At 42.9% G+C, this 22,385-nt stretch overlaps 1 protein-coding gene across 1 annotated transcript in view; it reads left to right on the forward strand.

Annotated features, from left to right (window-relative positions):
* The first annotated feature begins 2,200 nt into the window (after positions 1-2,200).
* Positions 2,201-22,385, forward strand: part of RCOR1 (REST corepressor 1) — a 121,146-nt gene continuing 100,961 nt past the window's right edge. The window contains exons 1-2 of the mRNA XM_081049181.1: positions 2,201-2,760; positions 2,836-2,895. Of these exons, the coding sequence (XP_080905307.1) occupies positions 2,439-2,760; positions 2,836-2,895 (382 nt within the window). The 5' untranslated portion in view covers positions 2,201-2,438. The remainder of the gene's footprint in view (positions 2,761-2,835; positions 2,896-22,385) is intronic.

The raw sequence follows: 22,385 nt of genomic DNA on the forward strand, positions 1-22,385 counted from the left end.
TCTAGTTTACTGGTGAGGAAGCTGTGAGGTTCAAGGCCAATACAGTACCCACCGACCTTGGGGTCAAACGAAAACAGGACCTGGCACATGTTAGATGTTAATAAATATTTGTTGAAAAAGGGAATGGCTATGCTGTACACCTGAAACTAGTATGACTGTCAACTGTAATTGAAAAAAAAAATGGGTGGACATTCCAGTGATACACCCATAGTAGTAACCCAGGCAGGAAGTAGCTCCAACCTTGAAGTTTAGTGGATGGCGCTGGTGACTGTGTGTGGTGCCATGCCTGCTGCCATAATAAATGACTCAGTATTACCTTTGTGCCCTTGTAGGCTAATCTTTCCAGAGTCTGGTGGTAGAACTTCCTTCGTATAGACACCAAGTGAGCAGGGCATCATGCTCTTAACCTCATTCCTTAACCTCAGTGCTCACCTCCAGATGAGTTGAGGCCCTCAGCCAGGTGGCCCAGTCCCCGCACCCATGCCACCTGATTTCTACCTCTTGGCTTTGTTATCTACACCCTGCCGAGGCTGGCTGCTGGGGAGTATGCCAGGGGCACACACCTGCACTGCCTGGGGCTCTCCAGAGAGAGTGCTCTACCTTTAAGGGGAGTCCAGGAACTTGAACCCTAAACTTGATGGGGACAGGGCTCCTCCACAGGGAGGGCTCCCAGCCCTTTTTCTTAAAGGCCATCTAAGCAGAAATGAACGTGATCACTTCATTGAAGTTAATAATAATGGTTCCTGCTGCAGAAAACATGGAAGAGTACACTCTGCTTATTTATTCAGGCTTTAAAACCATAAAACTCCAGATTTTTCCCTGTAGCTATTTATAACCTGCGCTGGTGTAAACTGTCCCCATATTAAGCTCAGGTTTGAAGTAACTTAAAAGAAAAACAGCCATCCTCTGCATTAAAAAAAAAAAAATCATTTATAGACCTCTCGCCTCCTAATTACGTATGAACAGCGTGTGGTTTGGGGGTGGGGGTGGGGCCGATACGGGGGATCTCCGGAGATCACAGACGCCCCCAGCCCCCACCCAGCTATAAAGCAGCCCCTGGGCCGGCCGGTGGTCACTCTCCGGGGCTGGGATGTCTCGGGCTCGCGAGGTCGTATTCTCCCTCGCCCGGTGCCCAGGGTGGAGTGGGGGAGGCAGGGCAGGCAGCAGATCCGGAAAAGTGGCTCTTGCCTCGGAGGAAGTTGACCCTCCTCTTCTAGCAAGGGTTTGGGATGAAAATAGCTTCTTCCTCTTTACCCTTCCTGGCCCTTAGCCCATTTCTAGAAGTCCCCCTCATCAGTTCTGTAAGTACTCCCCTCCCGGGGGCAATTCGGCGCCTTCACTGATCTCTAAGCGGCCGTCAGGATGGCAGGACCCCGAGCCCCGGACTCTGCGTCCGGGCGGGGGCTCCTCGGGACCCTCTCGTCCAGCCTCGGCACAGGCGGCGCGCCCCGCAACTCGGGCGACTGCAGTGACTTCCCACCTTCCCCCACCCAATTAGCAGAAAGCTCCCAAACCGCGCGAGCTCCCAGTGTTCCTTCCCCTCCAGGGGAGACTGTCACCTGGGAACCCTGTCCCCTGTACCTGGGCTCCGCGGGCCCTGGTACACCCCCAAGTCCCTCGGGGAAGGTGGGGGCGCAATTAGTTTCTTTCAATTAGTTTCCCCTCTTTGTATAAACCCCATTCAAACTGTGGGATGTAATCCTCCGCGCGAGGAGGAAAGTAGTCCCGACCTCGCATTCAATTTCTGTTTTCGTGTCGCGCATATTTTACTTTGTGAAGCCGGTGGGACTCTCAGTGGGGCCCTTTGGGGAATGTGGGGGCCGAGTACGCGGGGGTGAGCGCAGGTGAGGGGGTGGGAGTCGCGACAGAAGGAGGGGGCGGGGAGGGCAGCGAACTCCTCGCTAGTGCCTAGAGAGATGGATCATGGGGCGTAGAGAGATTGCAAACCTCAAACCACGTACAGTGGGCGATACGCGTCAACCGAACCTGACCAACGGAAGCCCGGAGCCCCCCCCACCCCTCTCTCCCGCCCCATCTCTTGGATAGACGGGCGCGCCGAGCCAACCGGACTACCGCTCACCGTCCAAATCCCGCAACAGCCAATGGGAGCGCGCGAAGGGCGGAGCCGCTCCGCGCTGGGTTGGGCTGCGCGCGGCTTCCCTCCGCGGGCTCAGGCCCCGCCCCCGGCCTCCCGCCCGCTGCTCTCCGAGTAGTTAGTGCCAGTGAAGTGCGGGCGGCGATGAGAGCGAAAGTTGCGCTCGGCTCGGCGCTGGGGGCTTGAAGCAGCTCCGCGCTCCGCCCGCTAGGGCCGCCCCCAACCCCAACTCGCGCCCGCCGCGCCCGCCCGGCCCCGCGCCCGCCCGCATCCCCCAGTCCCGGCGCCCCCTCCTCTGGAGCCGCGCGTCCCGGTCACTTTCGCCCGGCCCCGGCCCCCGCCGATGCCGGCCATGGTGGAGAAGGGCCCCGAGGTGTCAGGGAAGCGGAGAGGGAGGAACAACGCGGCCAGCGCGGCCGCCTCGTCCGCCGCCTCCGCCGCCGCCTCCGCGGCCGCCGCCTCGTCCACCGCCTCGGCCGCCTCCGCCTCGGCCGCCTCCGCCTCGGCCGCCTCCGCCTCCGCGGCCGCCTCGGCTGCCTCGGCCGCCGCCGCCCCCAATAATGGGCAGAATAAAAGTTTGGCGGCGGCGGCGGCGCCCAATGGCAACAGCAGCAGCAACTCCTGGGAGGAAGGCAGCTCCGGCTCGTCCAGCGACGAGGAGCACGGTAGGTGGCTGCGCCCCGCGCCGCCCGCGCTTGCCCGCCCGCACCCGCTGACCGCGGCGCTCTGCTTCCCCGCAGGTGGCGGCGGCATGCGGGTGGGACCCCAGTACCAGGCGGTGGTGCCCGACTTCGATCCGGGTGAGTAGCGCCCCGGGCCGGCCGGCGGCCCGAGGGGGCGGGAGCCCTCGGACAACTTTCTTTTTGTGTGTTGGCCCTGCCGTCCGCGGGGAGAACAGCAGGGCTCGGCGAGGAGGGGCGCGCACACACACGCGCGCGCACACACACACACACACACGCACACGCACACGCACACCGAGCCTCTGCCCGCCGGGAAGGCCCGCCGGCCCCCGGGCCCCCGCGCGCTGGAGGTGGCGTCCGGTCGGGCCCCGGTCGGGACCGGCGGCGCCTCTGCCGGGGGCCGGGGTGGCGGTGCCGGAGAGTTAGCATCCCGCCCGCGCCCGACTCGGGGCGCCCGCAGATCCACTCCCCCCCCCCCCGGCAAATGCCGCCCCCGGGTCTTTCCTCCTGCCGGCCGGGGCTCCGCGCGCCCCGACTCTTCTCCCGGCCCGGGGGCCACTGGAACGACGGCCTCGCCGACTCAGCTCGCGGAGAAGTGGCTCCTCGGAGGGCGCCTGCGGGGGAAAGAGTCTGGCCTGCGGCAGTTTTAGGACCTACTTGTAAATGTGTGTCCTCCCCCCCTGTTTTTGAAGGAAGGGGTTATGAAAGAATAGAACCTGCGGAAGCTTTAGCCTGACATGATTGCCACCCCCAAAGACATCCCTGCTCCCTCGAATGGAACATGTACTTCCCTTGCTGCTGTTCAGTGTGGAAGCGAATCTAAAGTGGTACCGGAAAAAATCCAATCAGACAAAGGAATTTGTTAGATTTTAATGCATGAGATTCTAGCCCGTCTCCGTGAGGCAGTCTTTAAGGATTGCTGGCATCCAGAATGTTTGAAAGGACATGTGTTTCTTTTTCTTCTTTTTCCCCCCAGAAATAAAATTCCAAAGAGAATGTTGTAGCACTAGAGTTAACAGTCCTCCCAGTTGGAGGGCTTTCGCGCTGGAGGTTCTCTATGTAGCTTATACTGCCGGTTTATTTGAGAAAATAAATGCATAAATGCTTTTCTTTGGAAACAACACTACAGAAAATTGCACGGATCTAGTCCTTGAAAAACGGGATTGTTCTTAAGCTGTGATCGAGGTACTAAACTCTGGGTGTTCTTTGAAGTGAAAATAACAAGGATCCCTGAGTGAGCTTTTGGGTGCTCGGGAAATAAATGACCTTTTCCATATTTGCCTTCTAAATTTTGGTCCGTGGCTTTAAATCTCTTAAATTTAGGTAGTCTAACACCCAGGTTTGTATTCCTTTTAAACTCACGTTAATCTTTTTGCTAATTTACCCTTCCCCCACGTCTTCCTTTTTTGGTAGTCACTTCTCGTGTATAAGTGACAGGAGAGAACTAGGAGACCAGGCTTTTTCTCTTCTGTACTTGCCTTCTCTTGGTTGGCCACCAGGGGAAGCATACTGTTTTTTGGTTACAGTTGACCCTGTCATCTTCATTTTGTAGGTCAAGTCCATCTTTGTTTTAATGCACAGAACATAAAGCTTGTCACCAAGTTTCCCCCACATATTTTAAAAAATCAACTTGCACAGATCTTAGTTTTAGTAAGTCGGTCAGTTTTTGATACATTTTGTTTATGTTAGTTTAGAAAGCTTTATTTAGTACGTTGGGTGTGACTAAGGAAAAGAGCATATTTGGTGGCAACCACAGGAATTAGATTTCTGGCATTCCTTTAAATAGTGATGTCTAATATCTAGCTCTGCACAGTCGGTGATGAACCTGACGTCTTCGGAGTTCTCTTTGAAACAGTAATAGGATCGTATTTTGAGCTGACCTTGAATTTTTTAAAAAATTATTTTTTTCAGTTACAGTTGACATTCAGTATTATTTGATACTACATAGTGGTATAAGGTATACAGCATAGTGGTTAGACATTTATATAATTTATACAATGATCTCCCTTTAGTACCCACCTCGCACTCTATATAGTTGTTGCAACATTATAGACTATGTTCCCTATGCGGTACTTTACATCCCCGTGACTGTTTTGTAACTGCCAATTTGTACTGCTTAATCCCTTCACTTTTTTCACCCAGCTCTTCAACCCCCCTCCCCTCTGGCAACCATCAGTTTTTTCTCTGTATCTATGAGTTTGTTTCTGTTTTGTTTATTTTGTTCTTTAGATTCCACATATAAGTGAGACCATGTGGCATTTGTCTTTCTCTGTCTTTTTTTCAATTAGCATAATATCTTCTAGGTCCATCCATGTTGTCGCAAATGGTAAGATTTCATTCTTTTTGATGGCTGAGTAATATTCCATTGTATATATTACCACGTCTTTATCCATTTGTCTATTATTGATGGGCAGTTAGGTTGCTTCTGTATTTGGCTATTGTAAATAGTGCTGTAGTCAACATAGGGGTACATATATATCTTTTCAAATTAGTGTTTTGGATTTCTTTGGATAAATACCCAGAAGTGGAATTCCTGGGTCATAAGGTAGTTTCTGTTTTTAATTTTTTGAGGAACCTCCAAACTGTTTTCCATAGTGGCTGCACCAATTTACAACCTCACCAACAATGCACGAGGGTTTCCTTTTCTCTGCACCCTCACCAATACTTTTGTTTGTTGATTTATTGTTGATAGCCATTCTGACAGGTGTGAGGTGATATCTCATTGTGGTTTTAATTTTCATTTCCCTGATGATTAGTGACGTTGAGCATCTTTTCATCTGTCTGTTGGCCATCTGTGTCCTCTTGGGAGAAATGTCTGCTCAAGATCCTTTGCCCATTTTTTAATTGGATTGTTAGTTTTTTTGGTGTTGAGTTGTGTGAGTTATTTTTATAGATTTTGGATGTTAACCCCTTATTGGATGTATCATTGGTGAATATCTTCTCCCATTCAGTGGACTGTCTTTTCATTTTGTTGGTGGTTTCCTTTGCTGGGCAAACCCTTTTTAGTTTGATGTAGTCTCATTTGTTTATTTTTTCTTTCGTTTCCTTTGCTGGAGGAAATACAGCAGAAAAAATATTACTAAGAGCAATATCAGAGTTTACTGCCTATGTTTTCTTCTAGGAGTTTTATGGTTTCAGATCTTACATTTAAGTCTTTAATCCATTTTGAGTTTATTCTTGTATGTGGTGTAAGAAGGTGGTCCAGTTTCATTTATTGCATGTATCTGTCCAGTTTTCCCAACACCATTTATTGAATAGACAGACTGTCTTTACCCCACTGTATATTCTTGCCTCCTTTGTCATAGATTAAATGACCATATAGGCAGGGGTTTATTTCTGGGCTCTCTGTTCTGTTCTGTTGATCTATGTGTCTTTTTTTATGCCAGTACCATGCCGTTTTGATTACTATAGCCTTGTAGTATAGTTTGATATCAGGTGCTGTGATACCTCCAACTTTGTTCTTTCTCAAGATTGCTGTGGGTATTCATCGTCTTTTGTGGTTCTGTATAAATTGTAAGGTTATTTGTTCTAGATCTTTGAAAAATGTCGTTGGTATTTTGCTAGGGATTACATTGAATCTATAGATTGCTGTGGGAAGTATGGACATTTTAATGATGTTAATTGTTCCTATCCGTGAGCACGGTATATGCTTCTGTTTATTTGTATCTTCAATTTTTTTTCTTCAGTGTCTTACAATTTTCTGAGTACAGGTCTTTTACCTCCTTCATTGAATTTATTCCTAGGTGTTTTCTTTTTTTTTGATGCAATTGTAACTGGGATTATTTTCTTAATTTCTCTTTCTGATAGTTCATTATTGGTGTATAAAAATGTAACTTATTTCTGAATATTAGTTTCATATCCTGCTACTTTACTGAATTTATCTGTTCTAATTTTTTGGTGGGCTCTTTAGAATTTTCTATATATGGTATAACTAATCTGCAAATAATGACCGTTTTATTTCCTTTACAATTTGGATGCCTTTTCTTTTTCTTGTCTGAGTGCTGTGGCTAGGACTTCCGATACTGCGTTGAATAAAAGTGTGAAAGTGGGCATCCTTGTCTTGCTCCTGATCTTAAGGAGAACACTTACAGCTTTTCCCCATTGAGTATGATGTTAGCTGTGGGTTTGTTGCATATGGACTTTATTATGTTGAGGTATGTTTCCTCTGTTCCCACTTTGCTGAGAATTTTTGTCATAAATGGATGCTAGATTTTGCCAAGATATTTTTGCATCTATTGATATGATTATATGATTTTTATCTTTCATTTTGTTTATGTGGTGAATCATGTTCATTGATGTTTGGGTACTGAACCAACCTTGCATCCCAGGAGTAAATCCCATTTTGAATGCAAGTAAAACCTTGCATTTTTGATGGAATAGGTAAGAGCATAAATTTGTTAGAGACCTGACATTACAAATGTAAAACATTGTAAATCTTCTGCATAGTCTTACTGTCAGTTGATTCGGTCTTGGTACTAACATTTCCAAATTTCCTGTTTTGTGTTTGTTTTAATCTAGGAAAGTCATCTAACGGGAGAAATAATTTCAGACCGTTTGGCCAGTCTGAAAAGTGGGACCCATTCCTAGATATGGCTGAAAATTGTGGGACTTTACTGTTTCCTAGTGATTTTTTTTTATTTTTTGGTGTGTTCTCATGTAACTTAAAATAAAAGGGAAGATAAGAATTCCATTTGGAATAGAAATGGTCACCATGTTCATTGCATGGCAAAAAGAAATCTTTTAGGTCCTTAGACTTAAAACGAGTTCTTTCCTTGAATGTGAGTTAGGAATAATGTGGATTGAGATTGTGATTGTTACTACCTTTTCTTGCTCCCTGCCTGAGTTTTGAATGCCTTTCCTTCTTCTTTCATTTCTTTATTTTTACCAGAATTTGAACAGAAAGGTGAATATGAAACTCATCAGAAAGCCTTTTGCCGCCCTCCCTCACCCTTCCCCCCCTGTAAAAATGTGAGTGGAAGAAGTTGATTTTAATTTTTCTTTAAGTCAGATTTTATTTATCCACAGTATCCCAACTTGACCCTATTTAGCTTTAAAAGCAGATGGTTGAAACTAGGACCAGCTGATACTCCCTGTATAGTCTAAGGAAGAGTCCTTGCTGTCATCCCTCACACAGTGAAGGAGGTAGACACAGAGCTGTAGTCCTGAAATGCTGATTCAGTCCTTCTAATCTCATGAAGACCTAAACTACATCAGTGGACTATGGCATAACTTGATAATTAAAATACTATTTCTGTTTACAACAATAAAAAAAGTTTTATGAATTAGACTGAAAAGCAAAGTTCCAGAATACCGTTCTGTACCTATCACTTAGGCTTTGTGCTTACATGCTATCAGGCTGCCTTTCCATACTCAGTGCCACAGCATCTGCTGAGTTCTTACTGGTTTCTGTTGGCATTTGGTCGTCATGGAATAGAGTAAGGGAGGACTGCTTATTCTGTCCTGCCTCTGGTTAGTTATTTTCTACACTTGCAAAGCATAATTTCTTTTGCAATGAGTGGTGTTTTCTGTACCCAAATGTGAATGTCCCCAATAAGCATTCAAAGGCAGGATGTAGAGCCTGTATATTTGATCACTTGTTTGGTAGTCTGCCTCTTCTAGCTAGAGGAGTGCAGTGACAGGATTTTAAGGTTGACTCAAGTTCTTTGTTTTCTGAAGCAAGTGTCATTATGTCAGCTTTTGTCCTGAGTTGGTTTTCAGCATCACAGTTCACTAAGAGGAAATGTTAAGGGCAGATATTTTTGTGGTACTGTGCCTTTAAACATGCAGCCTATATTTAGAACATCGAATCCAATCAATTTAATCAGATTGGAAAGTTGTGGTTGTCACTTCAGAGTTGACTTGTATTAATAAAGTGTGTTGTGCTTTAATGTGGAATAATTTTACTGAACAGGGTGTCTTGACCTGCTTTTCATTTCTTTTTACTGGTGGTTCTAATGTATGTCTTTGAACACATCGTTTTCTATGCTTTGGTTTTGTAGATATCCCGAAATTCACAAGTTATGGTGAAAGGTTTGTGATTTAAACATACTTTGAGGCAGTGTTCACCCAAATGAGAGGTCAAGGTAATGATAAATCCTGTGAGTGATCAACTTCATTAGTAGTGGGGGAGAGAAACACCTCTAATCGAGGCTGGTTGGCAGGATACTGAATGCCCTGCCTCTGTGACTAAGAAGGTGATAGAAGGAGCCTCAGGTTCCTCAGTCATGAGTCAGGTTCCTTTCATCACTAATAGGCTATTATTATGTCAGTTATAGTCACCTTTCAAATTTCATGTTTCCTCCAGAAGCAGTATAGAGCAGACTGAGAGCTTGGGCTGTGACAATTGTGAAACCTGACTTCACATCCTGGCAGTGCCTCTTGCCAGCTGTGTGTTGACCCTGGGCAAGTTACTTCGTTTTTGTCTTCATCTGTAACATAGAGGTAATAGAACTTCCTCAAGGAAAAGAATTAACTGAGCTAATACACACAAAGTGAGTAGCACAGTGCCTGGCACATAGTGAGTGCTAATAAGTAAACATTTTCTGCTGTGCTTGTCATTCATGGAACTTAAGTTGCCCAGTCGTGGTCCCTGCATTGCCTGCTTTCCTGCATAGGTAGGATTGGATTGTAACGAAGCCATTGATTTGAATGCAAACCATACACAGGTATGTGAAGATGATTGCCTTTAAGTTACCTGTACCTGCTGCAGTTTTGGTAAATAGTCTTTCCTGGAAGAGAGCACTAATCCAAAACATTTATGCAGCAGAAGAGAACACTGAGGTCCAGAGAGAATAGGTAAACTTGTGCAGATCAAGTTTCTAGATGTACAAAAGAAACCTTGAGGGGCGGCCGGATGGCTCAGCCGGTTGGAGTGCGAGCTCTGGACGACAGGGTTGCTGGTTCGATTCCCACATGGGCCAGTGAGCTGTGCCCTCCACTACTAGATTGGGGACGGCAAGCTGCCGCTGGGCTTCTGGATGGGCGGCCGGATGGCTCAGTTTGTTGGAGCGTGAGCTCTCAATGGCAGAGTTGTTGCCGGTTCAGTTCCCACTATGGATGGTGGGCTGTGCCCCCTGCAGCTAGGGATTGAGGATGGTGGCTGGAGCTGAGCTGCGCCTCCACAGCTGGATTGAGGGACAATGACTTGGAGCTGATGGGCCCTGGGGAAACACACTGTTCCCCAATGTTCCCCAATAAAATAAAAAGAAAGAAAGAAACCTTGAATCCATCCCGGGGTGGGAAGCCGGGGGCAGGACAGATGAACTAGGCTTGGAGCTGGGGAGTCTTTAAACTTTCAAGTTCTTGTCCTTACGTGTTAATGCCTTTGAGGCGGGGTGCTCCACAATCTTCCCTCTGTGGGTGAGGACTGATGAAAGGGTTAGCTGGTTGAGGCTGACCAAAGCAGGGTGGTAAAAGCAATGTTAAAGGTCATTTGTACTGAAGAACTTAGGCTCATTACTCTTACTCATTTTCCTTAGTAATTTAGTTTAAAAAGGTCTTTGGAGATGAAACATCAAAATTCTACCCATGTTACTGTATTCTTCCCCAGTTTATCAAACTTTTTATATTTTCCTCTCTGCCACATAGATTGTTATAATTAATTTATAGATTAGCCCTCACATTCTTCTAAGCCTTTCTTCAGAGGTTCCATGCATAATTTGAAAGAAATAAGGCTTCTATTTATCCCTACTCTAATGGGAAACAGTGATCTTTGCTAAGGAGTATAAGTTAGTATTTACATTCAAAGCAGAGAACTGGAAATGACTTTTTGGTAGTGGGCCTCTGGCCGCACAGTAAAAGTCTGAAACAGGAAGCAGTTGGGCGTTGAAATGTTGGTTTGCCTGGTAAATTCCTACAGCTTTAAATAGCAAGTGCAGAAAGTATTTGTGATCCTAGAGATGATGGTATAGTTACAATGTAACATATTTTTTTTCTGTTTTGTGTTCTGGAAGTTTTATTAATATACACATCCAACCTCTGGTTGAGTTTCATGGTTTCTGTTGTTGATTTTTTTAAATGCAGTATGTTAAAGTTGGTGTAAGGTGGCAAAAAGTGTTTTGCTGAAATGTTTGAGAGAAATAACTATTTTAAAATAACATTAAAATGTCACTTAAATGAAATGTTACCAATAGCCCTAAAACTCCTATTTTTTTCCAAATTAGTCAAATTCTTTAAAGATGTGGGTCTTATTAAAAAATTACACACTAGACTTAATTTGAAATTTCTGGATTTTTCTTCCTGAAAGTAACGAGAGAGAAAATTATAATGGACATCTAATCCAACCTCCCTCTGTTCCAGATGAGGGAAGGAAGGCCTGTAGACATAAAGTGACTTGTATGTGTCTGTCTTTCAATACCTAATCATTAAAAGTGTCTCACGGTCGACTTGAAGCTATCTGAGGCCAAACTTCAACTTTTATTGTTTTCGATGTTTCAGAGCCTGTTACTGGGTGCAATAATTGAGAACAGTAATATGTGTTCATAATTTTAGAAACAGAAGTAAGAGTTAAACTTTCAAAAATTGAAGTGATTAGGTAGTTATTGTGCATAGTTTGAATGTCTTTGCAAATTACCATAAGGTTGGATAGAATTGTAAAGATAGGTTTGTTTTAAAACATCAAATAGAACAGAAACTAACAGTAATGTGCCCACCACTGATTAAACACTGCTTATATTAGGCCATATTTGCTCTAGGTGCAGCTGAAGGCTAACCGCGCTACTCCCTCCCTCCCTCCCTCACTGATTTGAAGTTGATTTATGTTATCCTGTGATAGTTCATTTGCGTCCTCTGAGATTCCTAAGTGTAAATGCCTGTGAAGGATGAAAAAGGGAGGAAAAGGGGAGGTGGCCAAAGCCTTCAGAATGAATGTAGGTGTGACACTTATGAAGGAAAACAGGAGGAAGATTGACAGGGACCCAGGAGCCTAAGACTGCAGTGCAGCTTGGAGAACAGCGCTGCCAGAGCTAAGGTTGTTAAGGCCATGCTCTAGAAGCCTGCTGTGTTCAGTTTGGCCTGGCCTTGGTGTGCATGCAGTCCTGGATCCCAGAGTTGCCTTGGGTGGTTGGGCAGGGCTGCTGGGGCTGTCAGCTAATGACTCTTCTCCTCTCCGCACCCTCCCTCCCCCAAAGGGAGGTCTGAGTGGCCCATGCTCCAGACCCTCAGATTCCCATGCATGTCATTGTACTTCAGTACATACTTATGTATGGTAAACAGTATGTGTTGTCATTGTCAGTCTTTTGTTGTAAATGGAATTAATTGTGCATATAAATAATTTGCACCAATTATTTTTATGCTTTGATGCTTTCCAAACAAGTACATTCCCACTAACAAGGCATATGAGTTCCTTTTCTTCACCCAGGCTTCACTATGGTGCTAGATTTCTTAACTTTCAGTGCCACCTTTTGTGGTTTATGTTGACATTTTTCTAATTACTGGTAAGGTTAAGTGTCTTTTATGTTTTTTTGGCTACTTCGGTTCTGCTTGTGAATATATCTTTTGCTGTTTTTTTGATAGGGTGTTGGTCTTTTTCTTATTGATTGGTGTGAGTTCTTTATATATTTGGGTACTAATCCTTTGTTATGGTGACATATAGAGTTTTTGTTTTCTCTTTAGTATGGGGGGGTTGCTGACTGAGATTCTTTGATTAGGAAGGAATGAAAATATATCCCTGGTTGAATATATTTCTATTCAAAGATTGGCCTTGGTGCATAGCACCTGTAATATTTGTTACCAGGTCCTCTGATTTCTAAGATGACGTCTTTTTGTTTTGCTTCAGTGTTGTTTCAGTGTTACTCAGTTCTTTCGGTGTACCATTAACCAATTGGTCCAATTGGCCCAAATTACAATGCCAGGTGACTTGAAAAGCTCTAAATTAATTTCTGTCCAGTATATAGTTATAATAGCGTACTAGTTAGAGGTTAAAGTTATGACTTTAGTTCCCAAAATGATCATTTGGTTTCATACAGAAGGTTAATGTGCTGTAGACTAAAACAAAATTCAGGTGTTTTATGGATTTGCTACCGATTGATTGTAAGGGAATGGGCGAATGTGTGGATGGGGTGCAATTTATCATTGATACAAAAACTTCAAAAAAAAAACCTCTATCAGTGCTGGGTCAATGTAGTGCTTACTGTGTGCCAGCCTGGTTTGACCACTTTAGTAAGTAATTTCACACAACTATAACAGCAATGCTGAGTTAGTGAAAGTTGTTGTCTACCTTTTCCAGATGAGGTGACAGAGTAACTGAAAGGTTTATTGTTATGGTAACCTAATAACTTGCCCAAGGTAAGCTATTCTCAGATGCCATTATAGCTATAAGATGTACCATTATTTTATATATAACATACATAACATATATACATTAATTGTAAGCTGCAGTCAGATTTCAATCTAGGGTATTTCAGGAAGAGTCAGCCAGAAGTCCTCTCTGAGGAAAAAACACTTAGGAGCAGTGCTTTATTGGCTCAACTGATTAGCTGTTTCCACGTGGTCCCAAGTGTTGTGGAGTTTTATGTTTAGGGTTTCCAGAGCCTGCTTCATGTCCAAATACATTCCTCCTCTTCCTGGCAGTGAAAACAGATGAAACGGGAGGTAGCTGTCTGGTTGACTGTGGCAAATTGGAGTGAGTTGCTTTACTCTTGTATGTATGTTGAAATAGTCAAACATACATGTTCAGAGCTTAAAATGCAATTGCAGCGTTTTTGAGGGGAGAGATTTCTTATGATTGTATGACTAAGGGTTACAAAGGACAGTGTGTGTTGGCTACCCTTTAGTTTAATAGGTATGGGTATAACATTTCAATATCTTCTATCTTCCCTCCCACCTTCCCCTATATGTTTCTCTACGGGTGCACATTGACCTGTGTAGTGAATTTAAGAACCGTGTCTTGAATGAGGTGTGAAATGATATACAAAATATCTAGGGGAGTATTTTTGAAAACTCTTGATTTCACCTGTACCTCTATCTGGCTAGTATTGTTCAAGAACTAATTTCTTTCCCTTGCATGTTATTCCCATCTCCCCCCCCCAAAAAAAAAAAAACCCACAAACAAACCCAAACCAAACTAACCCCGCCCCACAAACCCAAAGTATATTTTTTGGAGTTATTAGTGAATTTTGTTCTATTTTTCAGAGACCAGAGAGTACTTAAAGAACATTGCAAGCCTTATTCTGATTGACTCAAATGTGAGGTTTACCATGCTTGATTTGATCATAGTGTAATTCAACTAAGGACTAACTTAACTGAGGACTAGTTTTTGCCCAGGAATTCAAGGCTTACTTTGTATTTAAACTGAGGCCATTTAGGTGAGTCTGCTCCTGAAGTGTAGCTGTGTTTATCCTTCCATCGGTTTTAGCTAGTGGCCAAGACAGGCTACCTGATGTGGCCTTATGTCTGAAAAGGTTGATTAAAAATTTTGAGTTGGTTAGACATTCTGTCCACTGGGTAGGGTATTTCTATGCTGTTTAGCACACACAAATACACGCTCTCACTGACGGTTTTACAGTTCTGCTTTATCTTACTGGCACCTGAACTTGGGGCTTGTCTGCTTTGAAACATAGCATGGATACAGGGAGATGAGGAGAGCAGGAAGAGTAGAGGAAGTACGTAGCTAGTCTGGCCTTACTCAGTTTCGCAAAGTCTTCTGGGAGCTAGAGGTGTCTTGGACGTCTGTTTTCCTAGAGGATGACAGCATAGTTGTTTAAGGTTAAAGTTATGCCAGCTCACGTTTATCTTCTGTTAACTTGTCATAACTGAAGGTGGTTCTGAGTTTAAGGAAAATGTGCTTGGTTTGACTGACTTTCCTTGTATAGACATTTTGTAATGGACATTTGATTAATTAAGCACCAAGTTCAGTTATTCGAGAAATGGAAACCCAAGGAGAAATGAGCCTTTACATTGCAGTTACTTCCTATACCCTATTCGCCCCAACCTCTCACACATGGTAATGACACTACATAGAGGGTGGTACTATGAGATGGGGTCACCTTAATCCTTCCTGGGGGCGGGGTGGGGAATTGAAGAAACCAGGAAGGAGTTTTAGATAAAATGGTCCTTAGAGCCACGCCTTAATAACAATGAAAAAATTTGTTTACGATTTTATGGGTTTTTAAAACTAATTTAAAAATTAATATTATGTTTGAAAATTCTAATTCTTGAAACTTTGAATCAAGATGTTCTTTTTAATTGTCTTGAGCTGTGCTATACAATAATGTACCTACTAGCTATGTAACATAAAATTAAAAGTTTAGTTGTAACATATTTCAAGTGCTCAGTAGCCCTATGTAGCTGTCTACTATATTGGAGAGCACAGAATAGAATATTTCCATTGTTCCAGAAAGTTCTATTAGATAGTACTGATCTAGAAAGTTCTGATGAATTGAAAGCTTGATTGTTTTTAATTTTTATAATTAGTTCATAGTTTTTTTCCTCTTTAATCAAGGTGCATGGTGAAATGTGATATTGGACAGCTGATAGAAGTATTGGCTGTGTACTGAATTCCTCTAGTGGAGTATTTGTTAAATTATTGTTATTAAGGTATCCAAAATAAGGCTTCTTGAGAAAGCAAGTAGAAAGCTCCTTGGGAAATGGAAAGCTTAATAGAGTTTTGTTTTTTGAGCTTGTTCTTTAGTACCTAATTAAACCAAAAAGATTATACTGAATAAATGTAGGACTTAAAAAATCAACAATATGAAGGGTCAGCTTTGTCTTGAAAGATGAGGATTTTTAAAACAGCCTTATTTAGGTATAATTGGCATAAAATAGACTACATATTTAAAGGGTACGCGTATAGCCTGTTTGAAGTCCCATTATTTATTGATGCCCTGTTCAATCTTTCGTTTCATTTTGGATAGTTTCCATTGTAGCTTTAAGTTTACTAATTTTTTTTCCTAACAGAGGTCCTTTATTTGCGATGGTCCCCGTGGCCTAATTAATTTCCTTTTCATTAGAACAGTTTTCAAACATAAAAGTAGAGAACGTGCCGCATGGAGCACGCACACGCACGCGCACGCAGATACGCACGTGCACGCACACGCCCCGGGACACACACCGGCCCCGGGACACACCGGCCCGGGACACACACCGGCCCGGGACACACCGGCCCCGCCGCTAGGGGCGCACGCCTGCGCATACCCACCGCCTCCAGCGCCACGAGGGCTGGCGCACGCACACGCTAATCCCGAGGCCAAGCGAACGCGTCCGTGCCTGTCCACACTAGCCCCACCGCCACGTGCCCGCACGTCCACCCCCGCATTGTGCCTTTTTTCCTCCGAGAGTTGCCTAAGTGGTTCAGGGGCGTGGCCCAGGTTTGACCTTGCGCTTGCCCACTCGCAGGAATCTTAGCTCATTTCTGCCCATCCTGTTTCTGCTGGTCACGTAGGCACTTGCTTTAACGCGGGGTGGGATGGTGGGGCTGGGGGGTGTAACCCATAATGCCTCGCTGCAAAACAAAAAGGTTAGTAATCTTTTTTCAATTATTTTTATTTTTTATTTTTTTTTCACGTCAGACGGGTAATGTGCCGATGTCGTAACAAGATTTGTGGGAGGCACATCTCACGCAAGAGCGTGAACACCCAATCATCATACTTATGAACTACAAAAGGATCTACTAATTTTTTTTTTTCAGTGACTAATCTACCCTTAATCCCGTCCAGTATATTTTTATCTCAGACGTTATAGGTTACCTATCTAGAAGTTTGATTTGGGTTTTTTTTTTTTTTTTTTAAATCATGTCCCTGGTTAGCATAATCTTTCCTCTAATTTCTTAAGTACATTGAAGTACAGTTATAATTGTTTTAATGCCCTTGTCTACTAATTCTATCATCTGTGTCATTTCTGGGTTGGTTTCAATTGATTGATTTTTCTCCTTATGAGTTGTCTTTTCCTGCTTCTTTGCTTGTCTGGTAATTTTTGTTTGGATACTTTGATGGGTACTGGATATTTTTGTATTCCTGTAAATATTTTTTAGCTTTGTTTTGGAACATGGTTAAGTTCTTTAGAAGTAGTTTTCTAATTTCTGATCGTTTAAGTTTTGTTAGGTGGGATCAGAGCAGCATTTAGTCTAGGGCTAATTATTTCCTACTACTGAACCAAAATCCTTGTGAGTACTCAATAGTCCATGAATTCTGAAGTTTTCTACTCCTGGCTGTTGTTGGCAACAGGCAATCTTCTTGGCGCTGTGTGCGCCTTGTGGGTTGTTCCCTTTTATTCTTTGGGTAGTTCTTTATCCAGAAACCTCAAGTATTTTCTTCACAGGCATGTTCTTATCAGTACTATGCTGGATACTCAAGGGGAACCGTTATAGATCTCTGGGGTTCTCATTGTGTGCAGCTCTTTCTTTTCTGATACTCTGCCTTGCAAAGCTGCCTTAGCTTCCCAGGAGTCAGCTCATCTGCTCAACTCAGTCTGCCTGACTTTCCCTGGTTTCCTCTTCCCCATGCTACCTGCTGGGAATTCTCTCCAGGCAGCAAACGGGGGCAGTAGTAGGATTTGCTTCATTTGTTTTCCATCTCTCAGGGATCACTGTACTTTGTTACTTGATTTCGAGTCTTCAAAATTGTTGTTTTTCACATTGTTTGGTTTTTAGTTGTTTGAGACACTATAGGGTAAATTTGGTTCCTGTCACACCACTTTGGATGGAAGCAAAAGTCTAGATTAAAAAAAAAAAAAAGGAATGCAGAGGAATTGGCTATATTTCCTTTTTGTTAGAAAACAGTACATATTTAATGTTTTATTTTACCCCTAATATATTTAGATTCTTCTTGAAGTTGTTAGGGCTTTTAATCTTTTAAACTTGGGGTTTATGTTCATGGAAACACTCTGTAAATAGAATAATGCTTTTAGAAACTAGAATACCAAATTTTATATTTTTATATAATCACTATTCATTTCAGTATTTGTGATAAAGTGCTCAGATCATTGCAGTCCGATGCTTCTAGCCCAGAATTTTCCAAAGGAGGATAGTTTTTTTTTTAATTCACTGTTCTTTAAAAAGTAAATTATTTTAAAATTATTACTTCTAATGAATCTATTTCCGAGAAAAGTATAATTTAGAAATATCTCATTCTTGGACTGTCTTCGACCTCCATCTTGCTGAGATGTAGTAAAATGAGTGTTTGTGTATGTGTGTATGTGTGTATTCCTTCAGAAGCACTTTTTATAGAATTTTTATTGTTTCCTAGACATTTTCAGCTAGACGCCTTTCTAATTTTTTGAACATCAGGCGCTTTCATGTGCCATCTTTTGATACTCCTGAACTGAGTTAGTGTTTTATGTATCAGCTGATGAACTATCTTTTTGAGTTTTGCTTGGTGTTCTGCTTGCTTGGCAACAGGTCAGTTTCCATGGCATTGCCAGTTTTGCACACAGCATTGTTAGGAGAGCTGAGAGGGTGGGGGTGGGGTGGGCATGCTGGCCTCTTCCCTGCTAAAGCAGGGTGTAAATTAGAATAGCTGAGCTCTTAGTTTTGCATATGAAGTTTCTGGGTAACTTTTTAAGAAAGTTTTATTTTGGTAAAAACGTTTTAAAACCACACTTTCTGCCTTATTAAGAGCAAGTAGCAGTGGCAAAGTGAAAGTGTTGATACCAGTCGTTTGAAGCGCAGATTCAACCAACTTGAATGCAGTTGAGACAAAGCTAATGATAATTAGGCTTTCTAAAAACATGCAACTTTTACCCCTGTTAGACACATTCATTGGTAATTGTGAAGGAAAAACCAATTTAAAAACATTATGAAATTGTAATTATGCTCTGGAAAAGTAAGGTGAGATGTAATTAAGTGTTTTTTAGTTTTTAGCTTTTCAGGAACATAATTTCTCTTAAGACATTCTATTGTATTGCTTTTACACCTTCCACTTTTGTAAATGTTTTAGGAACTCGTTATGTGAGAAAGTGGTAGATTGCTTATACTTCTGATGGTTTGAGAACACTAATTTTTCTGTTACAGGTCATTATACAGTTTTCTTAAACATTAGTAAATTTGCTTTTTTATAGGAAATTTGAACATATAGAAAAAATAGAATATTAATAAGTCCTATATGTTTAGCAACTCAATTTAATAATTGTAAGATTTTTGCCATATTTGCTTAATCAGAAAAGTTTTTTGGCTGAATTTTAGTAAATTTGCTCTTTAGTGACATTTGTACATTACAGAAAATAAAGCCTTATATGTATTAGACTTAATTATCTATTGGATGCTTATCATTTTCCATGGCCATAAAATGCCTAGTCTGGTACGATAAATGCCGTGTGATGGCGGTATGTCTGTGCTCTGAAGGCCTTGCGGGCCAGGTGGGCCGAGGTCAGGTGGATGAAACTGGGTGTAGAAGGCACCACTCTCCAGAGGTGACCCTTAAGGTAGGGCTTGAAGGGCAGACGAAGGAAAAAGACTCTAGGCAGAAGGAGCCACATGTTTAATTCCTGTGGATAGGGAGGGCTTGACTTTTTTGAGGAATCAGATGTAGGCTGATATACTTGAAGCTTGGGGAGGGAATCAGGAAAGCGGTGGGGGTGGGGCCGTCGAGGTCTGGCGGACCTGACTACAGGGCCTTGTGTGCCCAGCGGAGGAATTGGCTGCTTTTAAATCATAGCTTTGTTAAGATATAGTTCACATACCAGAAAACTCACTCTTTTAAAATGTACACTTTGGTGGTTTTTTGGTATTCAGAATCGTGCAACCATTACCACTATCTAATTTCATTTTTATTACCCCAAAAGAAGTCTTGTACTTATTAGCAGTTATTCCCAATTTGGAATTTATTTTTAACTGTTGTTTAAATGATTTTTAACAACCACAAAGACTCGTGTCTGCTGTGCACACAAATAACACACCTTCCTTAATGTTGGTGTTACGAAAGCAATAGTGTGACACTTCATGACATTATACATGTTGTATGGACTGTGCATTTGAAAACCACACTGCTCTGCTTTGGAAAATCCTTGTTCTTGCGTGAGTAACTCTGGAGAGTGTCAGCCAGAGAGTGAGCGCCGTGAAAGTGATTGCTGTGCGGCAAGATCACTTGTGCTGAGGAAGACTTATAAGAACGGGTTCATGGGAGGTGGATCACACCACACAGTCATTCAGAAACTTTAAATGAGCATCTGCTATGTGCCAGACATTGTTCCAGGCACTAGAACATCCCAGCCTTCATGGAATTGAGTTCTGGTGAGGGGAAGTGAGGATGGATTGGAAAGCCCTTAAGTTGTTCGAATAGACAGACTTTAACGACAGATGGGATGTGGGGCACAAGAAGGCCACAGGAACTCCTGGATTAGGGGACTTGGGTTAGGGGACTTGGTGATGGATGATACCATTTGCTGAATAGGGGGTATAGGAATTTGAGATGGAGTGAGATCCTGCACATAATAATTCAGACGGCATTTATTGACAGTTACCATGGACTCTTCTCCTTTTTCTCTTTTAGGTGGGGTTCTCCTCATCTGTTTTCCGGTAGTACTTTGTTGCTTACCTCTGCTATAGCACTTCTCTATTTTTAAGTAGTTATTAGCTTTTGTGTCTTCTCCACTGCCTGTTGAGGGTGGGAACTGCCTGTAACATTTTTGTTGCCCTGTCTACAGACCATCTATAGGAGCTTGGAGAAAAAAATTACTTCATTGCCTCCACTGCTGCTATCTTCCTATAAGCCACCATCATCTGTAACTCAAGTTACTGCAGTAGCTTAGTGAGTCCTGCTTCTGTGTATAAAGATGTAAGTCAGTGTTTCTCTGCTGTCCACAATCTCATGGTGGCTACATTTCACTCGGGTGTAAGGTGAAAGACCTCACCGTGGCCTGAGAAGATCTACTCCGTCTGTTCTTGCATATTTCTCTGACTTTGTCTCCTTCACTTCTTTCAAATCTGCTCAGATGTTACCTGCTCAGTGAGGCCTGTCTTGACCTACCCATCTATCCATTTATTAGTGTATCATCTCTAAAATATGACTTAAAATCTAGCTATATACTCTGTGACTCCAAATACATGACCTTCTGGAAAAGGCAAAACTATAAACAGTGAAAAGATCGGTGGTTGCCGCGGGTTAGGGGAGGAGGGAGGGATGAATAGGTGGGACACAGGATTTTTAGGGCAATGAAAGTACTCTGTGGGATGCCATGATGATGGATACGTGTCATTATGTGTTTGTCCCAACGCACAGACTGTACAACACCAAGAAGTGAACCCTGTGCTATGTGTAGACTTTGTGTGATTCTGCGGTGTCAGTGTAGGCCACCAGTTGTAACAAATGCCCCACTCTGGTGAGGGTTGTGGATAATGGGGGAGGCTGTGCGTGTGTGGGGACAGGGGACAGAAGAGAAGTTTCTCTGCTTTCCTCTCGATTGGCTAGAAACCTAAACTGCTCTAAAAAACTACAGTCTTTAAATAAATAAAACAACAACAAAACTAACCAAAGATATCCCAGTTAAATAAAATTGATACTTAAATCTCCAGTCAACTATTTTATTTTTATTTTTTGGGGGGGAACAGTGTGCACTTCCAGGACTTTTTTTTCCCCCAAGTCAAGTTGTTGTCCTTTCAGTCTTAGTTGTGGAGGGCACAGCTCAGCTCCAGGTCCAGTTGCCGCTCTCCAGTTGCAGGGGGCGCAGCCCACCATCCCTTGTGGGAGTCGAACCGGCAACCTTGTGGTTGAGAGGACGCGCTCCAACCAACTGAGCCATCCGGGAGCTCAGCAGCAGCTTAGCTCAAGGTGCCGTGTTTAATCTTAGTTGCAGGAGGCGCTGCCCACCATCCCTTGCGGGACTCGAGGAATTCAACTGGCAGCCTTAGCCTTGGCCCATGTAGGAATCGAACCGGCATCCTTCGGAGTTAGGAGCACGGAGTTCCCACTGCCTGAGCCACCGGGCTGGCCCTTCAGTCAACTATTTTTAACTAGTTGGTTTGTTTAGATCACGATTCAAATATGATCCATGTGTTACATTGAAAAAAAAAAGCTTTGTTGAGGTATAATTGACATTCAGTAGACTGTCATTTAAAATGTACGGTTTGATTAGTTTTGATACACACAAGGTGCCAAAAAATAATGTATACACATTTTAAGAAAGGAAAAAATGATTAAAATTGTAATACTTAATATATACTGCTAACAAAAGATGAATACAAGTTACGTTGACTTCTGCAATTACAAGAGGTGCTCAAAGTGGTTTCCATGAGTGTCCAGACACTTCTGATTGCGGTCAACTACTGCTTGAGCAGCGTTGACCAAAGTGTCTACCTGTAGACATTTTTTTTTTTTTGTGGTGAAATTATCACCACAGTCAAGATACTAAATAGATTTATCACCTCCAAAAGTTCCTCATGCCCCTTTGAATTCCTCCTACCCACCCTCCTCTTCTAAGTAGCCACTGATCTTCCCTCACAATAGATTAATAGACTAATCATAGTATCGTGTTTCCCTGAAAATAAGACCTACTTGGACAATCAGCTCTAATGCATCTTTTGAAGCAAAAATTAATATAAGACGTGGTCTTATTTTAATATAAAACCAGGTATGATATATGATATATAATGTAATATAATACTGGGTCTTATTTTAATATAAGACTGGGTTTTATGTTAATTTTTGCTCCAAAAGATGCATTAGAGTTGATCCGGCTAGGTC

This window comes from Rhinolophus hipposideros (genome assembly GCF_964194185.1).
Source record: "Rhinolophus hipposideros genome assembly, chromosome: 5".
Classification (NCBI taxonomy): Eukaryota; Metazoa; Chordata; class Mammalia; order Chiroptera; family Rhinolophidae; genus Rhinolophus; species Rhinolophus hipposideros.